Consider the following 23,579-nt stretch of genomic DNA (forward strand, 5'->3'; position numbering starts at 1 on the left):
ACAACTGTGCAGTTTAAATATGAGTGCATTTTTTTTTTTGTATTTTTCTGAAGTTGGAAACGGGGAGGCAGTCAGACAGACTCCCGCATGCGCCCAACCTGGATCCACCCGGCATGCCCACCAGGGGGTGATGTTCTGCCCATCTGGGGCGTTGCTCTGTTGCGACCAGAGCCATTCTAGCGCCTGAGGCAGAGGCCACAGAGCCATCCTCAGCGCCTGGGCCATCTTTGCTCCAATGGAGCCTTGGCTGCAGGAGCGGAAGAGAGAGACAGAGAGGAAGGAGAGGGGGAGGGTGGAGAAGCAGATGGGTGCTTCTCCTGTGTGCCCTGGCCAGGAATCGAACCCAGGACTCCCGCACGCCAGGCCGACGCTCTACCACTGAGCCAACCGGCCAGGGCCATGAGTACATTTTTAGTACAGCACACCCACAAAAAAAAAGTTGAATAGCATTGGCCAGGGAGGTGATGAATTAATAGCTGTCTGAGAATGAAGAAATAAAAGCATAGATACTTCTAGTTCTCATGGAAATAGAGACAGTGAGTGTAACAGCTGTAGGTAGCCAGTCCCTTACAGCCTCACAATAGCAGGTATTGTAGTTTTGAGGAATGTCAGCATTGTTTCTCCTAGTAGGCCCCAAGGTGTTAAGAGTACAAGGATTGCCTGATCAGGCACTGGCGCAGTGGATAGAGCGTTGGACTGGGATGCCAAGAACCCAGGTTCGAGACCCCGAACTCGCCAGCTTGAGCGCGGGCTCATCTGGTTTGAGCAAAAAAAAAAAGCTCACCAGCTTGGACCCAGGGTCACTGACTCAAGCAAGGGGTTACTCGGTCTGCTGAAGGCCCGCGGTCAAGGCACATATGAGAGAGCAATCAATGAAGAACTAAGGCAGTGGTTCTCAACCTGTGGGTCGCGACCCCAGTGGGGGTCGAACGACCAAAACACAGGGTCGCCTTAAGCAATGCGGAACGAAAAACTAATGATTGATGCTTCTCATTTCTCCTTTCCTGTCTGTCTGTCCCTGTCTGTCCCTCTCTCTGATTCTCTCTCTATCTCTGTAAAAAAAAAAAAAAAGTACAAGGATTATGGTTAGTAGATCTCATCTAAAAGTTTGTCATCGAGTAGTATTCTGGAATCCGAAATTTTCTCTCTTACCACCATAGGCAGGCAAATGTTTTTGACTGGTTTATCAAAAGCTGACATCTGAAGTTATTCATTCAAACCGATCCCTCTCTTTGCTAGCTTTTTGTAAAATGCGGACAGTATCTCCTGGATAGTTATGAGATTTAAATAAGATATTGTTATAATATAAGATAAATGCCTGGCACATAATGAGTGACTTTCCATGATGTTAATCAGATTTTTAATCTGTGAAAAATAAATTTCTCTGTTGTAACTGACATTATTTTTCATTTGCTTAGTCAATATTAAATTTAATCTGTAGGAAAGAAATAGAAACCTATGAACAACTATAGCTATCTTGAGATCAGAGAGTTACTCAGTATCACAAAATATTGTATTAGAATCTTCTAGGGCCAGATAGATGTCTTGGGACCATGATCAACAGTGTCCAAAACCATAATTAATGAGATGATGGGGGAAATATAGCAAATCAGTAATACTAACACACTCTTCTCTTCTAGTCTTTATTTCAGAATTCTTTCCATGATTCTAATTTCTACAAGGAGTGCTAAGGTTTATGAGAATAACTTCTCTTCTACAGATAAACAGTCTTTTATCTATCCTTCTTTTTTTCTTGTTCTTTCTTCCTGTTTATTTCCTTTCTTTTCTCCCTTTTTTCCTCCTTTCTTAGCTCTTTTCCTCCCTCCCATTCTTCCCATCCTCTCTCTCCTTTTTCCCTCTTTCCTTCCTTAAATTAGGGAATATATATTGAGAACATTATGTGTGTTTCAGCTATTCACTTCAGTTATAGTCATAAACTTTTTTCTACTTATTAATGGTGCAGTTTAGGGAGGAAGATAAAAAATAGTAATCCCGGAATGTGATTAGTTTTAAAATAAAAAATGTATAGGGAATTATGAAAACACTTAGCAGTTAGAATTAATATCATCTATGGACAGGAAATGTTTCTGTGAATAGAAATGAAACCAAATGATGTAGGGAATTTTCTAGGTAGAAAGAACAGCATGTAAGAAGGCCCAGAAACCAGAAGGAAAGGGGTATTATTTGGGAACTAAAAGATGCCCACCATGATAGGAATTGAATAAAGGGGAGTGTGGTCAAGGAAGATGTGGGGAAGGCCGGCCAGATCCTGGAAGGGTTCTGTAAGCCGTAACAAAGAGTTTGAAAAAGTCAAAGGTGCCAGCTGTTTTTACTTGACCATTCACTTAATATTCCTTTGGACATAACTTTTGATATTTCCCAAGAAACTAATGAAATTGACTTCTTGAGTAAATCCAAAGATTAGTACCATATGTGGAAATTTGCACATTATAATTAATTACAAATGGTGACCTTCATCTTGAATTCATTTTCCACTGTACAGGAAATCTTGAATTTGTATATCCAGGAGCTAAGAATATTTAATTGTAGTACTATTAAAAGTAAATTAATCATGTGTTTTATATCACTAATCCAGAAGTTCAGATTCTAAGTAGATTGAGAGAAAATAATGAAATGTAAAAACTTATGAGTGTGACATGGTTGGTAAGTAAAAGAGACATTTTTCATCTAATTTACAGAGAAGCTAGTCTTTTGTATATTCTCATCCAGCTAACATTTTTTTATTTGAGAAACATGTACTAAGTACAAACTATACAACATGCTATATGGTCTTTTGTCTTTTCATTTTATTTTTACCATTTAATAGAGTTCTGCCAATAATATCATTTTTATTTCCTAACACGTTTATTCAAATTTCTTCTTCAAAATGTTTTATGTATATTACCTACAGTAGAATTCAGTCAATTTCTTAAAACGAGATAACATTCTCTAGTCTCAAATTTAGAACTGAATTTAAAAAAAAAAATTTTAGCAAGATTGCTTAAATAATTAACCATTAGTCAAACTGTGTTCCTTTTTCATTAGGTTTTTCTTAATAGAAAATAATGGTACCAAACGTTAACATTTACTTATGTGCCAAATACTATTCTAAGTGTTTGACACATTTTAATATATTTTATTACTTACATCAAAACTATGAAGTAGCTGTAGATTATCAATAATGAGACATGGGAAAATTAAATAATTTGCCATGGTAAAGAGGTATTAAGTGGCAAAGCTAAGCTGGGCAGTCTGTCATGAGGGTTTGTGCTCTTAGCCAGTACACTTTGCTGAACACAGTAACAGTAGTTTTCAGTTGTGGATGTGCATTGATATCATCCATGGAACTCTTTAAAAACAGTACATACTTCCTAGGCCTGGAGAATTAGAAATTGAGAGTGAGATCGAGGCATCTCAATTTTTCATGATAAGGTGTACCATTTTTTCTTTTATACCATATTTTTGTATAACTTCTCTGTTTAGATAAATACTTAGCATTATGTAAGTATTGGGTTGATATAACAATTATACTAGAACCTCATATAATTTTAAAACGTTCATTGTTTTGTACCTTTGAAATTAAATTAGATGGTTTGAATTTGTTCAGTTTATTTGAATAATTTTTTTATTGATGACTAAAGTGAGAAGTAGCAACTAAAAAATTAAATGTCTAGCTATGAAACTATTATAAATTTAATCCTGGTTTTTATTTTTTATGTTATAGTGACTTTAATTTTACTATTATCTAATTAGTAAATAGAGTATTAATGTATGTAATTTTTCTCTGGCAGTATTCAGGGAATTGTTTATTCCATGTTGATGTGATAGAAAAAGTATATTCAGATCTAAAATGGATTCGTTTATTTATTTATTTATTTATTTTTTATACAGGGCAGAGATAGAGTAAGAGAAAGGGACAGATAGGGACAAAGGGAAATGAGAAGCATCAATCATCAGTTTTTCGTTTTGACACCTTAGTTGTTCATTAATTGCTTTCTCATATGTGCCTTGACTATGGGTGGGCCCTCAGCAGACCAAGTAACCCCTTGCTTGAGCCAGCGACCTTGGATCCAAGCTGATGAGCTTTTTTGCAAGCCAGATGAGCCCGCGCTCAAGCTGGCAACCTCAGGGTCTCGAACCTGGGTCCTCCGCATCCCAGTTTGACACTCTATCCACTGCGCCACCGCCTGGTCAGGCGATTTGTTTATTTTATTTTATACTTTTCTTTTTTTATGAGCTTTGACCGCGGGCCTTCAGCAGACCGAGTAACCCCTTGCCTGAGCCAGCGACGTTGGGCTCAAGCTGGTGAGCTTTTGCTCAAATCAGATGAGCCCTAGCTCAAGCTGGTGACCTCGGGGTCTTGAACCTGGGTCTTCTGCATCCCAGTCCGACGCTCTATCCACTGCGCCACCGCCTGGTCAGGCTGTTTATTTTTTTAATGCTTGTGCCTTCAGGGATTTCTTGAATGGTTTTTAAAATTGGGTAAAACTTAACTGCTGTGAAATACTTAGATCTTAACCATATGTATAGTTCAATGCATTTTCATATATGTACACCTAAATATAGAACATTTCCATCACCCCAAAAGTTCCTTTATGCCACTTACCAGCCAGCCAACCTCCAGACGCAGCCACTATTTTGATTCCCATCACACTAACTTGCTTTGCCAGTACTTGAACTTCACATGTATAAAATTAAATGTACATTTATACCTAGCATTTTCCCCTCAACACAGTATCTTAATGATTTTCAACATATTTGTTGAATGTATCTCTATAGTTTATTTTTTTAATAGATTTGTTATATTCAGTTATATAAATATAGTCATGCACTGCCTAACGACGGGGATATGTGGTCAGAAGTGTGTTATTAGGTGATTTTGTTGCTGTGCAAACCTCATAGTATGTACCATCACAAACTTTGTTGAGTATGGTGTAGCCTATTGTTCTTAGGCTACAAACCTATACAGCATGTCACTACACTGAATACCATAAGCAGTTGTGACATAATGGTATCTGTGTATCTAAACATAGAGAGTTATAATAAAAATAAGGTATAAAAGAAAAAATGGTGCACTTATATAGGGCACTTATCATGAATGGAGCTCTGGGTCAGTAATGGTGAGTGGATATGAAAGTCTAGGACATTACTGTACAGTACTGTAAATTTTATAAACACTACATTTAGACTACACTATAAAGAGGAGATTAAGTCAAGCTTTAAGAAATTGATTCAAGAGACGTGGTAAACACAAGGTGTATGAGGCTACTGCCAGCATAACATTTCATACTATCAGTAAAAAAAGTGTACTCTAAAATAATGATTAAAAGTTTACTAAACATGTGAATCAGTAGCACAGTCATTTATTATCATTACCAAGTAGTATGTACTATACATAATTATATGTGCTGTCCTTTTATATGACTGCCAGCACAGTAGGTTTGTTTGCATCAGTATCACCACAAGCATGTGAGTTGTACATTGCCCTATGACATTACAACAACTACTGTGCTATGAGGCAACAGGGATTTTTCAGCTTCATTATAACTTAATGGGACCCCTGTCATAATATGCTATCCCTTGTAACCAAAACATCCTTATGTGGCACCTAACTGTACCACAATTTGTTTATTCAGTCTTCAGTTGTTAGACCTCTCGGTTCCAATTTGGGGCTGTTATGAATAAAGCTATGTTGTTTAGTTTCCAAATATTTTGAGTTTTTGTCTAAATACCTTTTGTTATTGGTTTCAAATTAATTTTGTCATGGATAAGGAAAATACTGTTTTAGACTTCAATTTTTAAAAATGTATTAAGAATTAAGGTCCTGGCTGTTGGCTCAGTGGATAGGGCGTCAGCCCAGCATATGGATGTCACAGGTTCAATTACCAGTCAGGGCACACAGGAGAAGTGACCATCTGATTCTACCCCCTACCTTCTCCCCCCTTTCCCCCCTCTCTCCCTCTTCCCCTTCCACAGCCAGTGTCTTGATTGGTTCAAGCATGGCCCTGGGCACTGAGGATGGCTCCATTGGAACTCATCAGCCTCAGGCACTAAAAATAGCTCCATACTTGAGCATTGGCCCAAGATAGAGTTGCTAGGTAGATCCGGGTGGGTGCATGCGGAAATGGGCCTCAGTATCTGCCCTCATCTCACCTAAAAAAAAAAAAAAAAAGAATTAAGCTCCACATGCAGTCTATCTTGATGAATGTTCCAGGTGTACCTGAAAAAGGATGAATTCTGCAGTTGCTAGATGTAATGTTCCAAAATGTCAGTTAAGTCAAGGTAGCTGATAGTATTGCTAAAAATCTTCTATAGATTTGCCAATTTTTATTCTTTGGTCTAGTCTGTCAGTTACTGAGGGAGGAGTATTAAAATCTCCAGCTATAGTCTGGATTTATTTCTACCTTTAAATCTGTAAGTTTTGCTTCATGTAATTTGAAGCTCTGTTAATAGGTGCATACACATTTGTGATTGCATGTTAAGGGCCCCTTTGTCATTGTAAAATGTTCCTGTTTATCTGTGGTACTTGTTTGAAGTTTATTTTACATCACTGTAATTACTCTGACTTTTATGCTTACCATGTGCATGGTGTACACTAATCCCTCACCATATCATGGTTCACTTTAGCAGTCTCACTGTATCACGGATTTTTAAATTGTATATATTTAATTTTCTATCACAGATTTTTTACTATATTGCGGGACTTTGCAGCATATATGTATTTTTATATATCTTTTAATTATTTTTGCAGTAAAATAAGCATTTTCTAGCCTAAAAACTTGAAAACAATATAAAAATATTAATTAAAACATGTTAAAGAAATATGAAATTGAAATAAAGCCTTAAATATATATATAAATAATGAAATAAATATAAGGTCACTACTTTGCAATTTTTTGCCTATCTGCGGGGGGTTCTGGAACCTAACCCCCACAATAGATGAGGGACCACTGTATCTTTTCTACTCTTTTACTTTCAAACTGTGTCTTTAAAGTTTAATTCTTGTATACACATAGCTGGATTTTGCTTTTTAAATTTAGTCTGACACTCTGCCTTGTTACCGGAATGTTTAGTCCATGTAACATAATGACTGACATGGTTGAGTTTAGGTCTGCGCTTTTTTATTTTTTGTTTTTTATCCAGTTGAGAGGAGGGGAGATAGACAGAATCCCGCATGTGCCCTGGACAGGATCCACCCGGCAACCCCCATCTGGGGCTGATGCTTTGCCCATCTGGAGCCATGCTCACAACTGAGCTATATTTAGCACCTGAGGTGGAGGCTCCATGGAGCCATCCTCAGCACCTGGTGCCAATGAGCTTGTACAATCAAGCCATGGCTGCAGGACAGGATGAGAGAGAGAGGGGATTGAGAGGGATGTAGAAGCAGGTGGTCGCTTCCCCTGTTTGCCCTGACCGGGAATCAAACCCGGGACATCCACATGCAGGGCCAGTGCATATCTACCACTGAGCCAACCAGCCCAGGCCAGGTATACCATTTTCATACTTTGTTCCTCTCATCTGTTTTATTCCCCTGTTCTTCCTTTTTGGGGGTAGCAGCCTTCGTCAGGTCAAAATAACATAATTTTGTATTTAATTTTAATTTTTCTTTTGGCTTAGCGTTGATTTTTGCTTTGGAGAATACTTTAAACAACCTTAATTTATCATAATCTACTTAGAGTTAGTAGGGTATCATTTCACATAAATACAGAGTAGGGCAAAAGTAGCTTTACAGTTGTGTGAGAAACAAAGTTTAATCTTGTATTACAATTTATTATTTTATTTGCCATACAAACAACTGTAAACCTATCTTTGCCTCATCATGTATAAAAATTTTACAAATGTAAGTCCATTTACCACCCTTGTACTTTCTGCAGTTGGTGTCATGTATTTTATATCGACATACAACATAAACCTCACTTTAAAATACTGCTTTTTAAATTTAAAGTTATCTTCAAAAAATAAGAGAATGTTTACTATTTCTGGTGTTCATTATTTCTGAGTGTCCGTTTGGTGTCATACCTTAATAGTGCAGTGATAGTGAAAAAATATTCTTAGCTTTCTTTTACCTAAAAATGTCTTATTTTCATTTTTGTGATGGCGTTTTGTGATGTCTTTTTTTCTGTTACTGCTTTCCGGATATTATCTTTGGTTTTCAGCAGTAAAATGTCTCCCCCCCCCCCCCCCTTTGGCTGTTTTCAGGACTTTACCTTTGACTTTCAGCAGTTGGATTCTAATACACACACACACCACCACCCCACCCCACCCCCCCACCCCCCGTGGATTTCTTTGCCTATATCCTGCTTGGGGTTTACTGACCTCGAATATGTAAAATGTTGTATGTCTCTAAATTGTTAAGGATCAGATGTTCCCCCCTACACTTTTGTTTATCTGGAACTCCCGGGTTGTTGGTTGTGCCATAGATCACCAAAGTGGTTTTTTAATCTTCTTCAATCATTTTTCTTTCTGTTGTTCAGATTAGATAACTTCTATTGGTCTGTATCTTACCCTTTCTTTTGCCATCTCTGATCTGCTCCTGCGCCTACCTAGTGAATTTTTATTTCAGATAGTATGTTTCTTAGTTCTAGAATTTTTGTTTCTATTTGGTCCTTTATTATAATATCCCTTCTCTGTTGGGATTTTTTCTTCTGTTTTCTCATTATGATCGTCTTTTCCTTTAAGTCCTTAAATATTTATAAAAATCTATTTTTATTTTTTTGCAAATTCCAACATCTGAGTCATCTTGAGGTTAGTTCCTACTGACCACTTTTTTCTCTTGACCATGACTCATTTTCCTGTTTTATTGCTTGGGTGATCTTTTGATTGTATAATGGACATAGACTGATATGTTGTAAAAACTCTGGATTGAGCTTTCTTTTGAAAAGTACTGGTTTTTGTTCTGCCAGATATTTAAATTATTGACAGATTGCCTTGAGCTAGTGGAGGCTTTGTTTTACTTTGTTAGGGAGACTAAATTTTGCCTTTAGTCCTAGGGCAACTTCCATAGTTAAAGGACAGTATTTTTGTTTCTTACTCTTAAGATGTAGTCCTCCTTCAGTTTTAATTGAAAGCCCAAAGAGTTTTACACAGCCATCTAATTCGGTGGAATTCAAATTCGAAACATTTTTCACTGTAATGAGTAGCCGCTGAAATCTGTTTAACTCATTTAGCCTTTTAGATACTGTTTTCCTCTAGGTTCCCATACATAGGATTTTCCCCATCAATTTTCAGTTGTTTTGGAAGCAAGGAGCTAACTCTGTTCTGCTGACTCAAGCTAGTAAGAGTGCAGCTTTCCGATTAGGTTCTTGCCCTTCTCCCTCTTAATGCTGGAGACTGCTCTCTGGGTAAAGGCTATATAAATGTGGTTCTATTTATTCAAGTTTGGAACCCATTCCAGTTTCTGCCTGCTTTTTTTTTGCTCTTCAGTGCCTATTCTAAACAGTTGGTATCTATATTTTGTTCATATATAGGAGGGGTATAGATGTTTGGGAGGTATAGTACAATATAAGCTCCTTCATCATTGCAGACCTGGAACATCAGCTGTACTTTTTTGTAAAACTTACTTCAGATGGTTAATATATTTCTGATTGTGACCTCATTAGTTCTGTTTTATCTCTTAATAGATATGAAGAAAGGGCTACTAAAGACTTGGAACGATACAACAGGCAGATCAAGAGAGCCACTGAACAGGAATCACAAATATCATTACAAGATGGTAGAAAAAAGATAAAACCCACCAGCTCATGGAATTTGGCCCAGAAGCACAAGTTGAAAACATCATTATCAAATCAGCCAAAACTTGATGAGCTTTTTCAGTCCCAGATTGAAAAAAAAAAGCACCAAAACATTAAAATAGTTGAAATTCCCTTTTCTATGGAAAACTTTAAAAAACTTTTTGAAAACCACAAGAAACTTGAACTAGAAGAAAAGGATGAACTTTGCTTGATCCACAACCTCAGGTTTCCTGATGCATGGCTAATTACATCCAAAACAGAGGTGATGTTATTAAATCCTTATAGAGTTGAAGAAGCCCTGCTATTTAAAAGACTTCTTGAGAATCATAAACTTCCTGCAGAACCACTGGAAAAGCCTATTATATTAACAGAGAGGTATGGTAATATAATATTTTTTATACAAAAAAATTAATATTAGAGCCTGACCAGGCGGTGGCTCAGTGGATAGAGTGTCGGACTGGGATGCCAAGGACCCAGGTTTGAGACCTTGAGGTCGCCAGCTTGAGCGCAGGCTCATCTGGTTTGAGCAAAGCTCACCAGCTTGGACCCAAGGTCTCTGGCTTGAGCAAGGGGTTACTCGGTCTGCTGAAGGCCCACAGTCAAGGCACATATGAGAAAGCCATCAATGAACAACTAAGGTGTCGCAACAAAAAAACTAAGATTGATGCTTCTCATCTCTCTCCGTTCCTGTCTGTCTGTCTCTATCTGTCCCTCTGTCTGACTCTCTGTCTCTGTTAAAAAAAAAATTAATATTAGAAATTGAAGATAAAAAGTTGAAAGTGTTTCCTAGTAGGGAAAAGTGATATTTATTTTTAAAAATGTTCTAAAAAGTTCATTTTAATCTTCAGTGGATTTAATTGGTTTTAAAGAAATAATTTTAAAATATTCTCTGTAGCTCTGCAATTAATAAATATCAAGCTCAATTTTCTTTTTGTACATTAATGATTTCCCTAGGATAATGTTGAAGTTAGATTGCCATGACTCTTCTTTGTAGTACAGCCTTTAACATTTCAAAAATATACCAAAATAAAATTATACAATGAATACCTTTATCAACAATTTTCAAGATATAGCCACATTTACTCTGTCTGCCCATGTATGTGTATATGCATATTTTCTTTTCTTTGCTCAAGTATTTTAGAACAATTCCTACCCATATATCTTTCAGTATATAGCTCTCAAAAATGGCTATTTTCTTACCTAACAAAAATGCCTTTGTTATAACTTATGCAGTAATAATCCCTTGGAATTGTTCCTCTTTGTCTCAAAATGTTTTTCTTATGATTTTAAAATTTTTAATTTTTATCTGAACAAAATACAACCAACACACTTTGATATACACAAATCTGTTAATATCACACCATTAACTTTTTGTTGATACTGACACTTATTCATTGGAACTCTGGATTTGTCCCTTTGCTTCCCTGTGGTGGGGGTCAGCTTGTTCTTCCCTTTCCTGTATTTAAATGGAAGTAACTAACGTTCAGGAGGATTGAATAGATTTAGATTCTACTTTCTAGTAAGACTGCTTAATAGTTGGTGCCATGTGTTTCATATTTCATCACATCAAAAGGCACTTACAACTGGGTTCAGCTGCTGACAGCCTGATCTCCTACCTTAAAGTTCTCTATTCACCTTTTCATCTAATGGTTTCATCCATTGATTTTTGCCTGAGCTAATTTTATTATAGATTGTAGAACGGGGAGTTCCTTTTCACATTCTCTATGAGCCAGTTATTTTCTGTATAAAATGAATGCCTAATAACATTGATATTTCAATTTATGGTACTTAGTATTTCCTTTTAGTCTAAAATGAGTAGAAGAGAATCATATATATATCAAAGGGATAAAAACCTAAAATTAAAAAGATAATTAGAATTTGTTATTTAAGACACATCACTAGATAAGTCTGTTTCAGACTTCTAAGAATAAATAAATAATTATATATTAAAACCTTTGTGTTGCCTGACTGGTGCTGGCGCAGTGGATAGAGCTTCGACCTGGGATGCTGAGGTCCCAGGTTTGAAACCCTGAAGTCACCGGCTTGAGCACGGGCTCATCAGGCTTGAGTGCAAGCTCACCAACTTGAGCATGGGGTCGCCAGCTTGAGCGTGGGATCAGACATGATAATTAGAATTTGTTATTTAAGACACATCACCAGATAAGTCTGTTTCAGATTTCTAAGAATAAATAAATAATTATATATTAAAACCTTTGTGTTGCCTGACTGGTCGCTGGCTTGAGCAAGAAGTCACTTGGCTCAGCTGAAGCCCCCAGTCAAGGCACATATGAGACGCAATCAGTGAACAACTAAAGTGACGCATCTATGAGTTGATGCTTCTCATCTCTCTCCGTTTCTCTCTCTCTCTCTCAAGAAAATAAAAATTAAAGATGCTGTCACCGTAAGGAAAAAAATGGGACTGACAGAAAAACATTTGTTAAAGCTTTCTTTTATAAGTAAGGCAACAGTAATTGCAATAAAATTCAGTATCTTTCATGGTGTAGATTGGCTAAGACACTGTCAAAGGATGAATCAGAAAAAGAATATATGCAGCCTTGGATTGTATTAAAACAGTTCAAATATCCGATAGTTTTCTCATTGTTCCCTTAAAATGATCTACAGTCTATCTGGAATTTTCTGAAATGTGACGTCCCTATCACAGTTAATAACGTAAGTGTTGCAGAACTGAGCTATGGACAGGGTAATTATGGTTTGGGCTCAGTTTTCTCATTAGAGTTCTAATGAGGATTGTGTTGCTCATCTCTGAAAGAAGTAATTTAGATACCTACCTGTAAAATACACAGAGCTCAATAATAATAATAATAACAATAGCTAATGTTTATTGAGCACTTATGATAGGAACTTTACTAAGGTCTTTGTTTTCATGATCCTTCACACTATATGAGAGAGATACTATCATTATTATTTTATAGATGAGGAAACTGAAACAGAACTAACTGTTTGAGACTTGTTTGGAGGTTGTAGCAGGGGAGCGCAGCTACTCGTATACCCTTGACCGAAGAACGGTCCTCTCCTCTAGCGGGGAAGGTCGTCCTCTTCCACCGAGCGCACAGCTTCGGGAGGGACGCACTTGGAGCGGTGAGGGAGGAAGGGGACACCCGCCTGGCCAGCCAGATCAGCCGAATCAACCCTGGCAATCAATGGGGTGACAGATGTCGCAGCCAGATCGCCCTCACATCCCAGAACTAACTGTTAAGTAACTACTAGGCTCACCTAGCTAATAAATATTATAGTTGGATCCAAGAGAGTGCAATCTAGACAGTAACTGTAAAACCGGCACCATTTTTTTTTTTTTTACCTGCACCATTTGTTGCTATCATCATCATCACCACCACTCGCGCTCAGATTGATTTTCTGAATGTTGGTTAGACCAGAGAGAGTACATATGATATGTATCCAAGACTTTCCTTCTGTGACATCTGCTCTCACACCCTTTCAGAGATGATAAGCAAAAGCATCATCTATTCATTTTCTTGTTTCAAGGGTACAGGATTGTAATGAGGAAATAGCAGTTTATAATATTGTACTGGAGCATAGAACAGTAAGTACCCTGTACACCTAAGACAGTATTACCTGATTGGCACATAAGTATTCATTGACTGAATGGGAAAATGGTAACCACTCACATGTCAACCTCAACAGACACTTGATTGTAATAACAAGTTTGAGAACTATGATCAAGCCTAAGACCCACATGAAAGGCTAATTTGTGCTATAGATAATCTTTGGCAACCTCAAAATTTTGTTAAAAGCCTATACCACTCAGAAGCATTTTATATGCCACCTTTGGCAAACATGCCTTGCCTATAGTAGACAGAAGGAAGCTCTCACAAGCTCCAAATTGCTAAATTTACAAGTTTTGGGGGGGAGAAAGATACATGCTTACCTTTTTATTATTGAAGAAACTTGGACTAACAATTGAAAATTATATAGGATGGACCACTTGAGTAACTTGACAGTGTGGTATTGTGTCTGTTTAAAAGTATAATGGTATTATTTACAAGGAAAGTTTTATTTGTATTATATAGAAAGCATATATTTTTATTTTACATTTCATTTGTAATATTCTAGAAGATAGAAACTGTCCTATATCGATTCTTCCTCCTTCTATACATTATATGTAGTAGGTCTTCTATAAAATATTAAAAGATTTTAAAAAGTAAAGTTTCTTACAGGGCTACTTATAGCTTTGTAATTTGGTTACTACTAACACTTTTTTAAAGGCCCTTGGGTTAACTTTTTTCCATAAATTTTTTTATTTTAATAAATTAAAGGGCTATCATTTAATAAGTTAATGGGCTATTATTTCTTTTTCAGTCTATTGGATGGATCTCATTATTTAGAGGTTTTATATAAAATGACAGCAGATGACCAAAGATACAGTGGATCAACTTACCTGTCTGATCCTCGTCTTACAGCAAATGGTTTCAAGATAAAATTGATACCAGGTATGATGATGTGGTTTAGTATTTCCTGACTTGGAAAAATAAATTTTGTTCCAGAGACACATTTGGGTTTCATAATTTAGAGAGATCATCGTATATTTTTGTCTCATCAAAAGTATTGTGTAAAAAATCATATTTTAAACATGTCTGTCTGAAGTAAGTTTGGCATCTCTTTCAGTCTGTTGCCTTGCATTTGCATTTTCATAACTAATCAAGTAGTTTTATTGTAATTTTTGCCACCTTTGTTACATATTTAAACTGCCTGCTTTAACTATATTATCAAATACTACTTTAGATGATGAGATAGAAGTAAAATTGCAGCTTACTAGAGTGACCTAACAAAAATGGACATCTTTTTAAAAAATCATGTGATTACATTGCCAATTAAATGTGTAACATTAGTACTCTTACTATTTGGAGAGCAGATGATTTGATTCCATGATAACACTGTTTGGTATGGAAATTCACTAGGTGAGGAGAAAAAAGAATCCTACTGGCTAGGAGACCTCAGTTTTCCTGGCTGGCCTATTTCTGTTCTTTCATAGTTTCCATACTTAACTGCCTTCTGCCCATTTTTCCTAGGTTGCTATCAAGGGGCAAAAAGGCACCACAAAGGTGATACTACTATTCACCCTTTTACCCACTCCTAAACTTGTCATGAACAAAGTGTAGGTAAACAAAGTTTAACCAAAACATGTTGAAGATTTTTAAAGGAATTTACTGAAACCTCAAAAGGAATAAGTAAAAACTATGTACAAAACCATGAAATTGGGTATATACTGAAAATACTTTGGTGTTCTAAACTTTAACTAGTTTTATTTTTTCAGTTTTAAGGATACCTACTCTAAATTTCTAACCTCTTGCCTAAATCTTGAATTTAGATTTGGAGTCAAATATCTAAATCCCAACTCTGCCTTTTAAAAACTGTGTTTATGAGAAAGTGGGTTAGCCTAAATATTTCCCTATCAATAACAACTAGTAATTATTGAACAATTATGTGTAGGGCACTCTTCTTAATAGTAAATGCATTAATTCATTAATCTTTCTCATAGCACTGTGAAGTAGGCTCTGTTGCTTTCCCCATCTTATAGGTGGAAAAATCGAGGTACCGAGAAGTTAAGTTTGCTTAAGGGTGTACAAAGTTAATACAGTGTGTCTGTAAAGTCATGGTACACTTTTGACCGGTCACAGGAAAGCAACAAAAGACAATAGAAATGTGAAATCTGCACCAAATAAAAGGAAAACCCTCCCAGTTTCTGTAGGATGATGTGGCAGCATGTACGCATGCACAGATGATGACGTAACACCGTGTATACAGCGGAGCAGCCCACGGCCATGCCAGTTGAGATGTGGACGGTACAGAGGAAAGTTCAGTGTGTTCTGTGGCTCGCTAAATTCAAATCTGTGACCAAAGTGCAATGTGAATATCGGCGTGTTTATAATGAAGCGCCACCACATAGGAATAACATTACTTGGTGGGATAAGCAGTTGAAGGAAACTGGCAGTTTGGTGGAGAAACTCTGTTCTCGTAGGCCATCAGTCAGTGACGAGTCTGTAGAGGCTATACGGGATAGCTACCTAAGGAGTCCTAAAAAATCTGTGCGTGAGCCCACATCGAACTGCACTGAATAGGTATGAAACTGGGAGAGTTTTCCTTTTATTTGGTGCAGCTTTCACATTTCTGTCGTGTTGCTTTCCTGTGACCGGTCAAAAGTACACCATGACTTTATGGACATACTGTAGAAAAGAATTTGTACCCATGCAATCTGCTTTTAGAGTCTAGCTCTTAATGAATGTGTTATATTGCTTCCCTGTTGAGATATTTACTTCATAAAGTACTAAACACTAAATGACATACTTAGTCAGTTAGCATAGTAGCTATAACAGGTGTTCAAATACTCTCTTTTCTTCTGCCCTCCAGCCCTCCTTTCTGACCTGAACTGACTCATAGTCATTGCTTTTAGTCTTAGAAATCATTCTTTCTCGCGGCCCCTGGCATCTTTTAAATTTATTTGCAATGTGGAACAAGGTGTGTGTGTGTGCATGTTGTATAGCAAGATATTTTTTTTCTTGACTTAATTTTTCTAATTAACTCTGTGGTGATGGTGGCTGGTGCCATTTTTTCTTAAAAGTTGTCGTCACAGCAATTTTTTTAAAAGTTAGGATAACTACCCTGTTTATTTCAAGAGAATGTTTATTTTTGAGCTACCCAGTAAATTTCTGTCTGACAGATGACTTCAGCTCTTAGGTTGTAGTCTTTTTTTAAGTCTTCTTAAATACTAGTATTTTGCATGGCACCAAAGATGTAGAAATAAGATAATTATCTACAAACCAACTTGATTTGTTTGGAATTAATTTAGATTATCATTAAAATTATTTCTCTTGTTAATAATAGGTCAAGTTAAAGATGTTTATGTTTTCTTTCTTAATTTTTTGCCTTTTATCTTCATTAATTTTTATGCTATGTTTCTTAAATCCCATTTCGGAGGGTTTTGTCGTATTGGACTTAACTTTGCCAGTTTTCACAAAACATCTATGGATACACATAAAGGCATATGAAAGAAAGGAAGGATAAATCTGGCTTTGAAGGAAAATATTCTGAGTGTGACACTAAGAACTTTGCTTATTGATGGGCATAGATTTTTGTTCTGCATCATTAAGAATTCCATATTTTAGGAAGTAAAAATTGTCAAACCACTTATTAATTTGAAATGTTTTCCCTGAAAATTAGGAAGCATTCCACAGAATTTTATGGACACTTCTTGAAAGCGTATTCTTACATGGCTCCAAATATTTCTAAGTTTTTCATATCTGAATTTTGCAGCACAGGATTTAAAATATTGCTCAATTTTTTCATCTGTTGCCAGACACTTTTTACCCATGTTCACAACTAATTCTGTGAAATGTGTACAATTTCCCAAGGCAAATGTAATCAGTATTAGACTTTTCGATCAAATCACATTATAAAAGGTATAGAACTAGTGACAAGTCTCTTGACTGATATTTTTGTAAATTTGTGTATATGTAAAATGATGTTAGAATATCGTGCCGTCTCCTCTTCGCCTATCTAAAACCTATTCCAAGTCCCATTTAAGTTCTTCTATTTGCTTAAACTCGCGCTTTATCTCCATTCATTGAACTCTGTATTTTATCACTTAATGGTTGATTATATGTCTTCTTATACTATTCTCCAATTGTTTCCCAGGAAGAACATTAGGATGCTTCCTCTGTTTAGTGTGCCACTATTGTATCTGCTACCCACGTCTAGGAACTAGTCTGTAAAAGAACAGATTAGGGATAGGATCTTTGACATATAAGGATCTGAAATGCTTCAAGCTACAAAGCTATATCACTCCTTTTTTTATTATTATTCATTCATTTATAGCTACCACTTTCCAACATTAGACTGTCTCATTTTCTTTACTTCAAGGTAACATTGTATGGACTTCAGTATCAAGAACACTGTTACACAGATATAGCCAAAGAAAGCAGGTCTGCTGTTTTCCAAAATATCAATAAAGGTGGAAGAGAAAGTGACTATTTAAGTATTTTTATAATAATTTATAAAATAATCCACAAAAGCCTGACCAGGTGGTGGTGCAGTAGATAGAATGTCGACCTGGAATGCTGAGGACCCAGCATTGAAACCCTGAGGTATCCATCCGGCTTGAGTGTAGGGTTGCCAGCTTGAGCATGGATCATAGACATGTCCCCATGATCACTGGCTTGAGCCCAAGGTCTCTGGCTTGAGCAAGGGGTCATTGGCTCACCTGTAGCACCCCCCCCCCCATCAAGGCATGTATGAGAAGCAATCAGTGAACAGCTGAAGTGCTGCAACTACGAGTTAATGCTTCTCATCTCCTTTTATTTCTGTCTCTGTCTCTGTCTTACTTAAAAAAAGTTAAAAAAAAATAATCCACATCATTAAGTTAGATATTAAACCAGTAGAATAGAACTTGAACAGCAACATTTGTTAAAACACTTGGAGCAGTTTTATTTTAATAAATATCATGGGACTCTCATTTTCTCTCCAAAGAAAGAATTCGTCTAAACAAATGTAGGAAACAGAACAGCAGTTATTCAGATTAAATGATATAAACCTCATGTGATATCTATGAACATTTACAACTTAATGTAAGTATGAAATCCTGTGGGAAATTATTTGTTCTCTAACTAAGGAACAGAACTTTGTTCTAACTAGATTACATTCTACTGAAGGTTTACTAAATACTAAGTGGTTTTGTTTTTAATAGATAATTTTTGGAATATAATTTAAGTATAACTAAACTAACAACATACATGCTTTTATTTTATTTTTTTCTTTTAGGAGTTTCCGTTGTTGAAAACTACTTGGAAATAGAAGGAATGGCTAATTGTCTTCCATTTTATGGAGTGATGGATTTAAAGGAAATTCTTAATGCTATAGTCAACAAAAATGCAAAAGAAGTTTATGAATGTAGACCTCGCAAAGTGATAAGTTTTTTAGAGGTATGCATTATTTGATTACATGTGATGGTTTAGATTTTAAAGTACCTAACTGTTCCTTAACCCTTTGAGTAGTATGAACGTTCATGTATGTCCTCACTCAAAGGGTTAACAAAAAACTCACTACTCAAAGGGTTAATAAAATAATAAGTGGTTTCAAAATAGTAAAATTTCTGTAAAGTTTATTGTTTTCAAGGAGGAAATACTATTAAAAGAAAACTCCTTTAAAAGTTTCCCATCATAGACCTGGCTGCCTGTTGTGGATCCTTAGTTTAACATTATTTCTTGTACATATTGAGGAAGAACCTTATGCGTGAGACATTTTGTAATGAAGTTCTTTTGTTTTGTTCTTGCTTATTAGAAGGGATTCAGGCCCTAGCCAGTTGGCTCAGTGGTAGAGCATCAGACCAGCGTATGGAAGTCCCAGGTTCAGTTCCTGGTCAGGGCACATAGGAGAAGCCAGCCATCTGCTTCTCTTCCTCTCCCCCTTTTCTCTCTCTCTTTCTCTCTCTGTCTCTCTTTCTGTCTCTCTTTCTCTCTCTCTCTCTCTCTTTCTCTCTCTCTCTCTCTGTCTCTCTCTCTCTTTCTCTCTCTCTCTCTTCCTCTCCAGTAGCCATGGCTCAAATGGTCCCAGCAAGTTGGCCCCGGGTGCTGAGGATAGCTCCATGGCCTCGCCTCAGGCGCTGAAATAGCTCAGTTGCTGAGCAATGGAGCAGCAGCCCCAAATGGGCAGAGCATCACTCTGTAGGGGGCTTGCCAGGTGGATCCGGTTGGGGTACATGTGGGAGTCTGTTTCTCTGCCTCCCTGCCTCTCACTTAAAAAAAAAAAAAGGATTCAGAATTGTTCCACCTTTATACCAGATAATTATTTTAAAAGAACTATAATGTGATTTTAAGGCGTGATCTTTTCAGGAGCAAAAGAACAGAGGGAAAATGAAAGATGTAGATTATTAAATAAATGGAAATATAATTTTCTAGCAATATCTACCACAAATGAGAAATGTAGCAATGGGTGAAATAAATTTAAAAGTAAGAGTATGAAGGAAGATTATAAACTTTTAAATGCCCAAATATTACATAGTGGTGGGAAAACAATAGTGATTATCTCCATATTTGAGTCTTTATCTTTCAGGGTTGACTGGTATTGTTTTAAAAATGAACCTGATCTTTAATAAAGTTTGTTTTCTCCCATTTAAAAAAAATGAGCTGTTTTTGATTTAGACTATAATCCTAGTCTGCCCATTGCATTCTGATGGTCAGACTTACTCAACAAGGAAGTCCACTTTTACTGAAGACTGTGTTCAGTAGCATTCTGTGAATCGGTCAAGAGCTTTGTCTTGTGGAGCTTCTCAGCCTATTTGGGGCAATTCAACAGTGCTAGGTGCTAGGGATGGAAAAGGGATCTTTTTTTGTGAGTTAGTTTAAACTTAAATAAAGGTTGAAGCTATTATGGGTGGTGATTTGTATATTGAAGAACCATTTGGGAAGAAACAAGATTTCAAAAACAACAGGAAAAGTGGTTGGGCTTAGGTATAAATATTTTTGCTAATGTTATACCTCTCATTATATTAAGGTAATAGTGAGTGTGATTATTAAAGAAGGAAGTCTAAGAAAAAAAGAACTTCTGTAAGAAACACAACCACAGGAGTACATTTAAAATCAAGTTCAATTAGATGAAACAGATAAAGATAGAAGAATAAAAGAGCCAAGAATGGGGTGGATATAAAAAATCAAGAGAAAATTTAAATTTAAGTAAGTAGTATCACATTCTTCATAGGTAATAGTTGTAGAGACCATTAGTTAAATGGCAGTGATAACCTTGAAGAGAGCCGTAATGGAGAAGTATTAGGGATGAAAGACATTTATCAATAATCAGTGTGGTAGTGGTGAAAAAGTTACATGGTGGTGAAAGGAAGAAAAGAGGCATTAGCATGTTTGTATTGGTTAGAGAGGAGATGTTCTAAAAGAGACAGGAAGGAAGATGGGATATGTATAAGTTTTAGAAAGGAGAAACCGTTCCCTGAAGCAAGAGCAGAAGAGGGGAAGGAAAGTGAAGGTGTAAAAATATTTTGAGGTAGTGAGGGCGTTTGGGGTAGGGGGTAAAGGGGGTATCAAGGGGAACACGGGGGTGGGGGGAGAGGGAGATATATTCGATGGGACACTTGAATCTTTGTAAACACAATAAATTAAAAAATATATATTTTGAGGTAAACTTGAGAGAAGCCATGTATGATTCGTGTGGTAAAGGTCTAGGAGAGTTACCTGCCAAGAGTGAAGGGGCTTGGGAGACATTGGAGATTTGGGTATAGTAGAAACGATTTGAAAATAAGAGCTGTTGGCACTCTAAGAGAAGGTTGTTTAGAGAAGATTAAGATTGTCCAATGGCATTGAGGACTCATAAGAGCTAACACTGGCATTGGAATCCAGCCCGGAGTTTTGTCATTCTCCAACATTGCTTGGTAAAATTTCACCAAAGGTTGGGAGTAGCAATATTACTGATGAAAGAACAGAAGGGTATGTGAGCAATTTGAACAAATCATTTATAAGAAACTATATATTTTAGGTGTGAAAAGTGAATTACATTCTATTAGATGTCTGTCTTTAGATTTTAGTAGGGGTCTAAAAAGAATGCAGGAAGCTAGAGACAGTATCTTTTATTTCTTACTCATTATTCATACCTTACACAGGAAAAGACAACAGAAAGGTGCTGGTGGACCAGAAGAATAAGGAGGGATTGTAAAGATTAAAGGTCAAAGTGAAGAAAAAAATAGGTTTAGTTAGAATAACTAACTAAATAACCATAGAGTACTATGGTTGGGAATATAATAGGAGAGGGTGTGTGATTAGAATAATGTTAGAATTCAAGATCTTTGAAGTGTAACAATTTTTTTTATATCTTAAAAGAAACTAGTTTTACTAATCCTATCTTACCCCCAAACTCTCAGTCTTCCCTATCTCAGAAAACAGCATTACCATACCAAAAATATAGACGTGATCCATGCATCTGCTTCCCACAGAACTTCTTCATTAGCAAGTATGAACTTGACCTCCAACTCACGTCAGGAGTCTTTATACCTCCCTCTCTCTCCACAACTCTCTCCCTAGTCAAAAACACTCACTAGGACTACAGTGATTGCCTCAAACCATGCGTCATACAGCAGACAGATGAGAATTGTAAAAACAAAAGCTCTTGTTTAAAAACCATCTGGTTACTTCCTTGTGTGTTCAGATTAAAACCCAAATTGCTCACCTCGTCTTAAAGGGTGGTGTGCTCCCTGCCTCACTCCTTTTGTTGTTCCTTTCTTTCCCTTAGTAACTACTGTATTTACACTGAGCCTTTGAGTCTTTCTGTTCTCTCTTCCTAAATGCTTTTCTTTACCAGTGACCTTTGCATCCTGGTTCCTTGTTTAAACTGAAGTTTGTCACCTCAAGGAAGCTTTTCCCAACCACATGTTTATTTTCTATCATGTTGCCCAATTTAATTTTATACATATTATTCACTGAAATTTTGTCTTCTGTTTTCTATTTGAACTAGAATGTAAATTCACAAGAGCCAAGGACCTTGTTTGTCTTATTCTTGGCTTTGTTCCTAGAACCTACAACAGTGACTAGCACATAATTGGCGCTTAATAAATATTTGTTGAGTGAATGAATGATAAAAAGAATATTATCAATTTTCTGTCTTCTTGCCAGGAATAACAAAGTTCTGCTTCAGGGTATATTATACTAAAATGTATGGCTTTCTCTTCACAGGGAGAAGCAGTGCGTCTGTCTAGACAGTTACCCATGCACTTATCAAAGGAGGACATCCAAGACATCATCTACAGAATGAAGCACCAAGTTGGAAACGAAATTAAATGGTGTGTTCATGGTCGCCCATTTTTTCATCATTTAACCCATCTTCCAGAAGCTACATGATTAAACATATTTATAAAAATTAGTAATTTTGAAGTTGATTTGGTTATAGAATAATATGAATCAGTTTTAAGCTATCTTTGCACTGTGTGAAGTGGTTATTTATAATTGAGATTCACTAGCTTTTTTGTATATTGAAAAAAAAATATTAAAACTGTGGAAAACTTAAATAAAATAATATAGACTATTTTATTTTCCAGAACCAGCCTTTATAATAATAATTTGTTGTAAACACCAAAATGGAAAGTGCCTAGTACTCTTGGGTGGTTGGTTTACTAGGTACTGTGGACTGGTGTCCCTAAAACTCATATGTTGAAACCCTAACCCTCAGTGTGATGGTGTTTGAATGGGGCCTTTGGAAGGTAATTAAGTTTCAATAAAGTCATCATGGTGGCATTAGTGCCCTTATAAGAACAACCCACAGAGAGTTTGCTTGTGAGGATGTGGAGAGAAGGTGGTTTGGGGGTTAAAATTTGAGAGCATGGTGAGATCTCCATTTTTTACAGAAAATTTAGGTTAAGATTGTTTATTCTGTATGTGCCCTTTCAAAAAATAGGTCCCACAGTGCATCAAAATACTTAATTTACAAAAAAGTTTAAACATGATTTGCAATGAATATATTTGTTATATAAAGAAAAATATACTGGGTACATGTCTCCAACCCTCACAATACCTCCTATATTTCTCAAGAATTTTTAAGTTAAGACCTGGTGTTGCAAGATTTGCAAACTGTGATACCAGGAATTCTACCTGTAACCAGGCCTTTCTCCTGTCAATATTGCCATTTTCCATAACCCAAATACTGTTTTTTTCTTTATTAACCCCTTTAAAAATTGGGGACCCTTCTTAGAAAGACCTGGGAGTAACCATTTTTAATTTGCTGGATAAACTGAGGGAAGAGAAGTTCACAGAGATATAGAGGATGACGAAATTTGTACCAGCCCTAAGTGAAAAATTGGGGCTCGTTTTCTAACTGATAGAG

The 23,579-nt window shown here is 36.4% G+C and overlaps 1 protein-coding gene across 5 annotated transcripts in view; it reads left to right on the top strand.

Moving 5' to 3' along the window:
• PMS1 (PMS1 homolog 1, mismatch repair system component) overlaps positions 1 to 22,799 on the top strand; it is a 97,435-nt gene extending 74,636 nt beyond the window's left edge. For all 5 annotated transcript variants that reach the window (XM_066346397.1, XM_066346394.1, XM_066346398.1 and 2 more), the window contains 4 exons: positions 9,621 to 10,106; positions 14,070 to 14,200; positions 18,525 to 18,685; positions 22,436 to 22,799. In XM_066346397.1, the coding sequence (XP_066202494.1) occupies positions 9,621 to 10,106; positions 14,070 to 14,200; positions 18,525 to 18,685; positions 22,436 to 22,600 (943 nt within the window). In that variant the 3' untranslated portion in view covers positions 22,601 to 22,799. The remainder of the gene's footprint in view (positions 1 to 9,620; positions 10,107 to 14,069; positions 14,201 to 18,524; positions 18,686 to 22,435) is intronic.
• Positions 22,800 to 23,579: the final 780 nt, after the last annotated feature.

This window comes from Saccopteryx leptura, chromosome 7 (genome assembly GCF_036850995.1).
Source record: "Saccopteryx leptura isolate mSacLep1 chromosome 7, mSacLep1_pri_phased_curated, whole genome shotgun sequence".
NCBI lineage: Eukaryota > Metazoa > Chordata > Mammalia > Chiroptera > Emballonuridae > Saccopteryx > Saccopteryx leptura.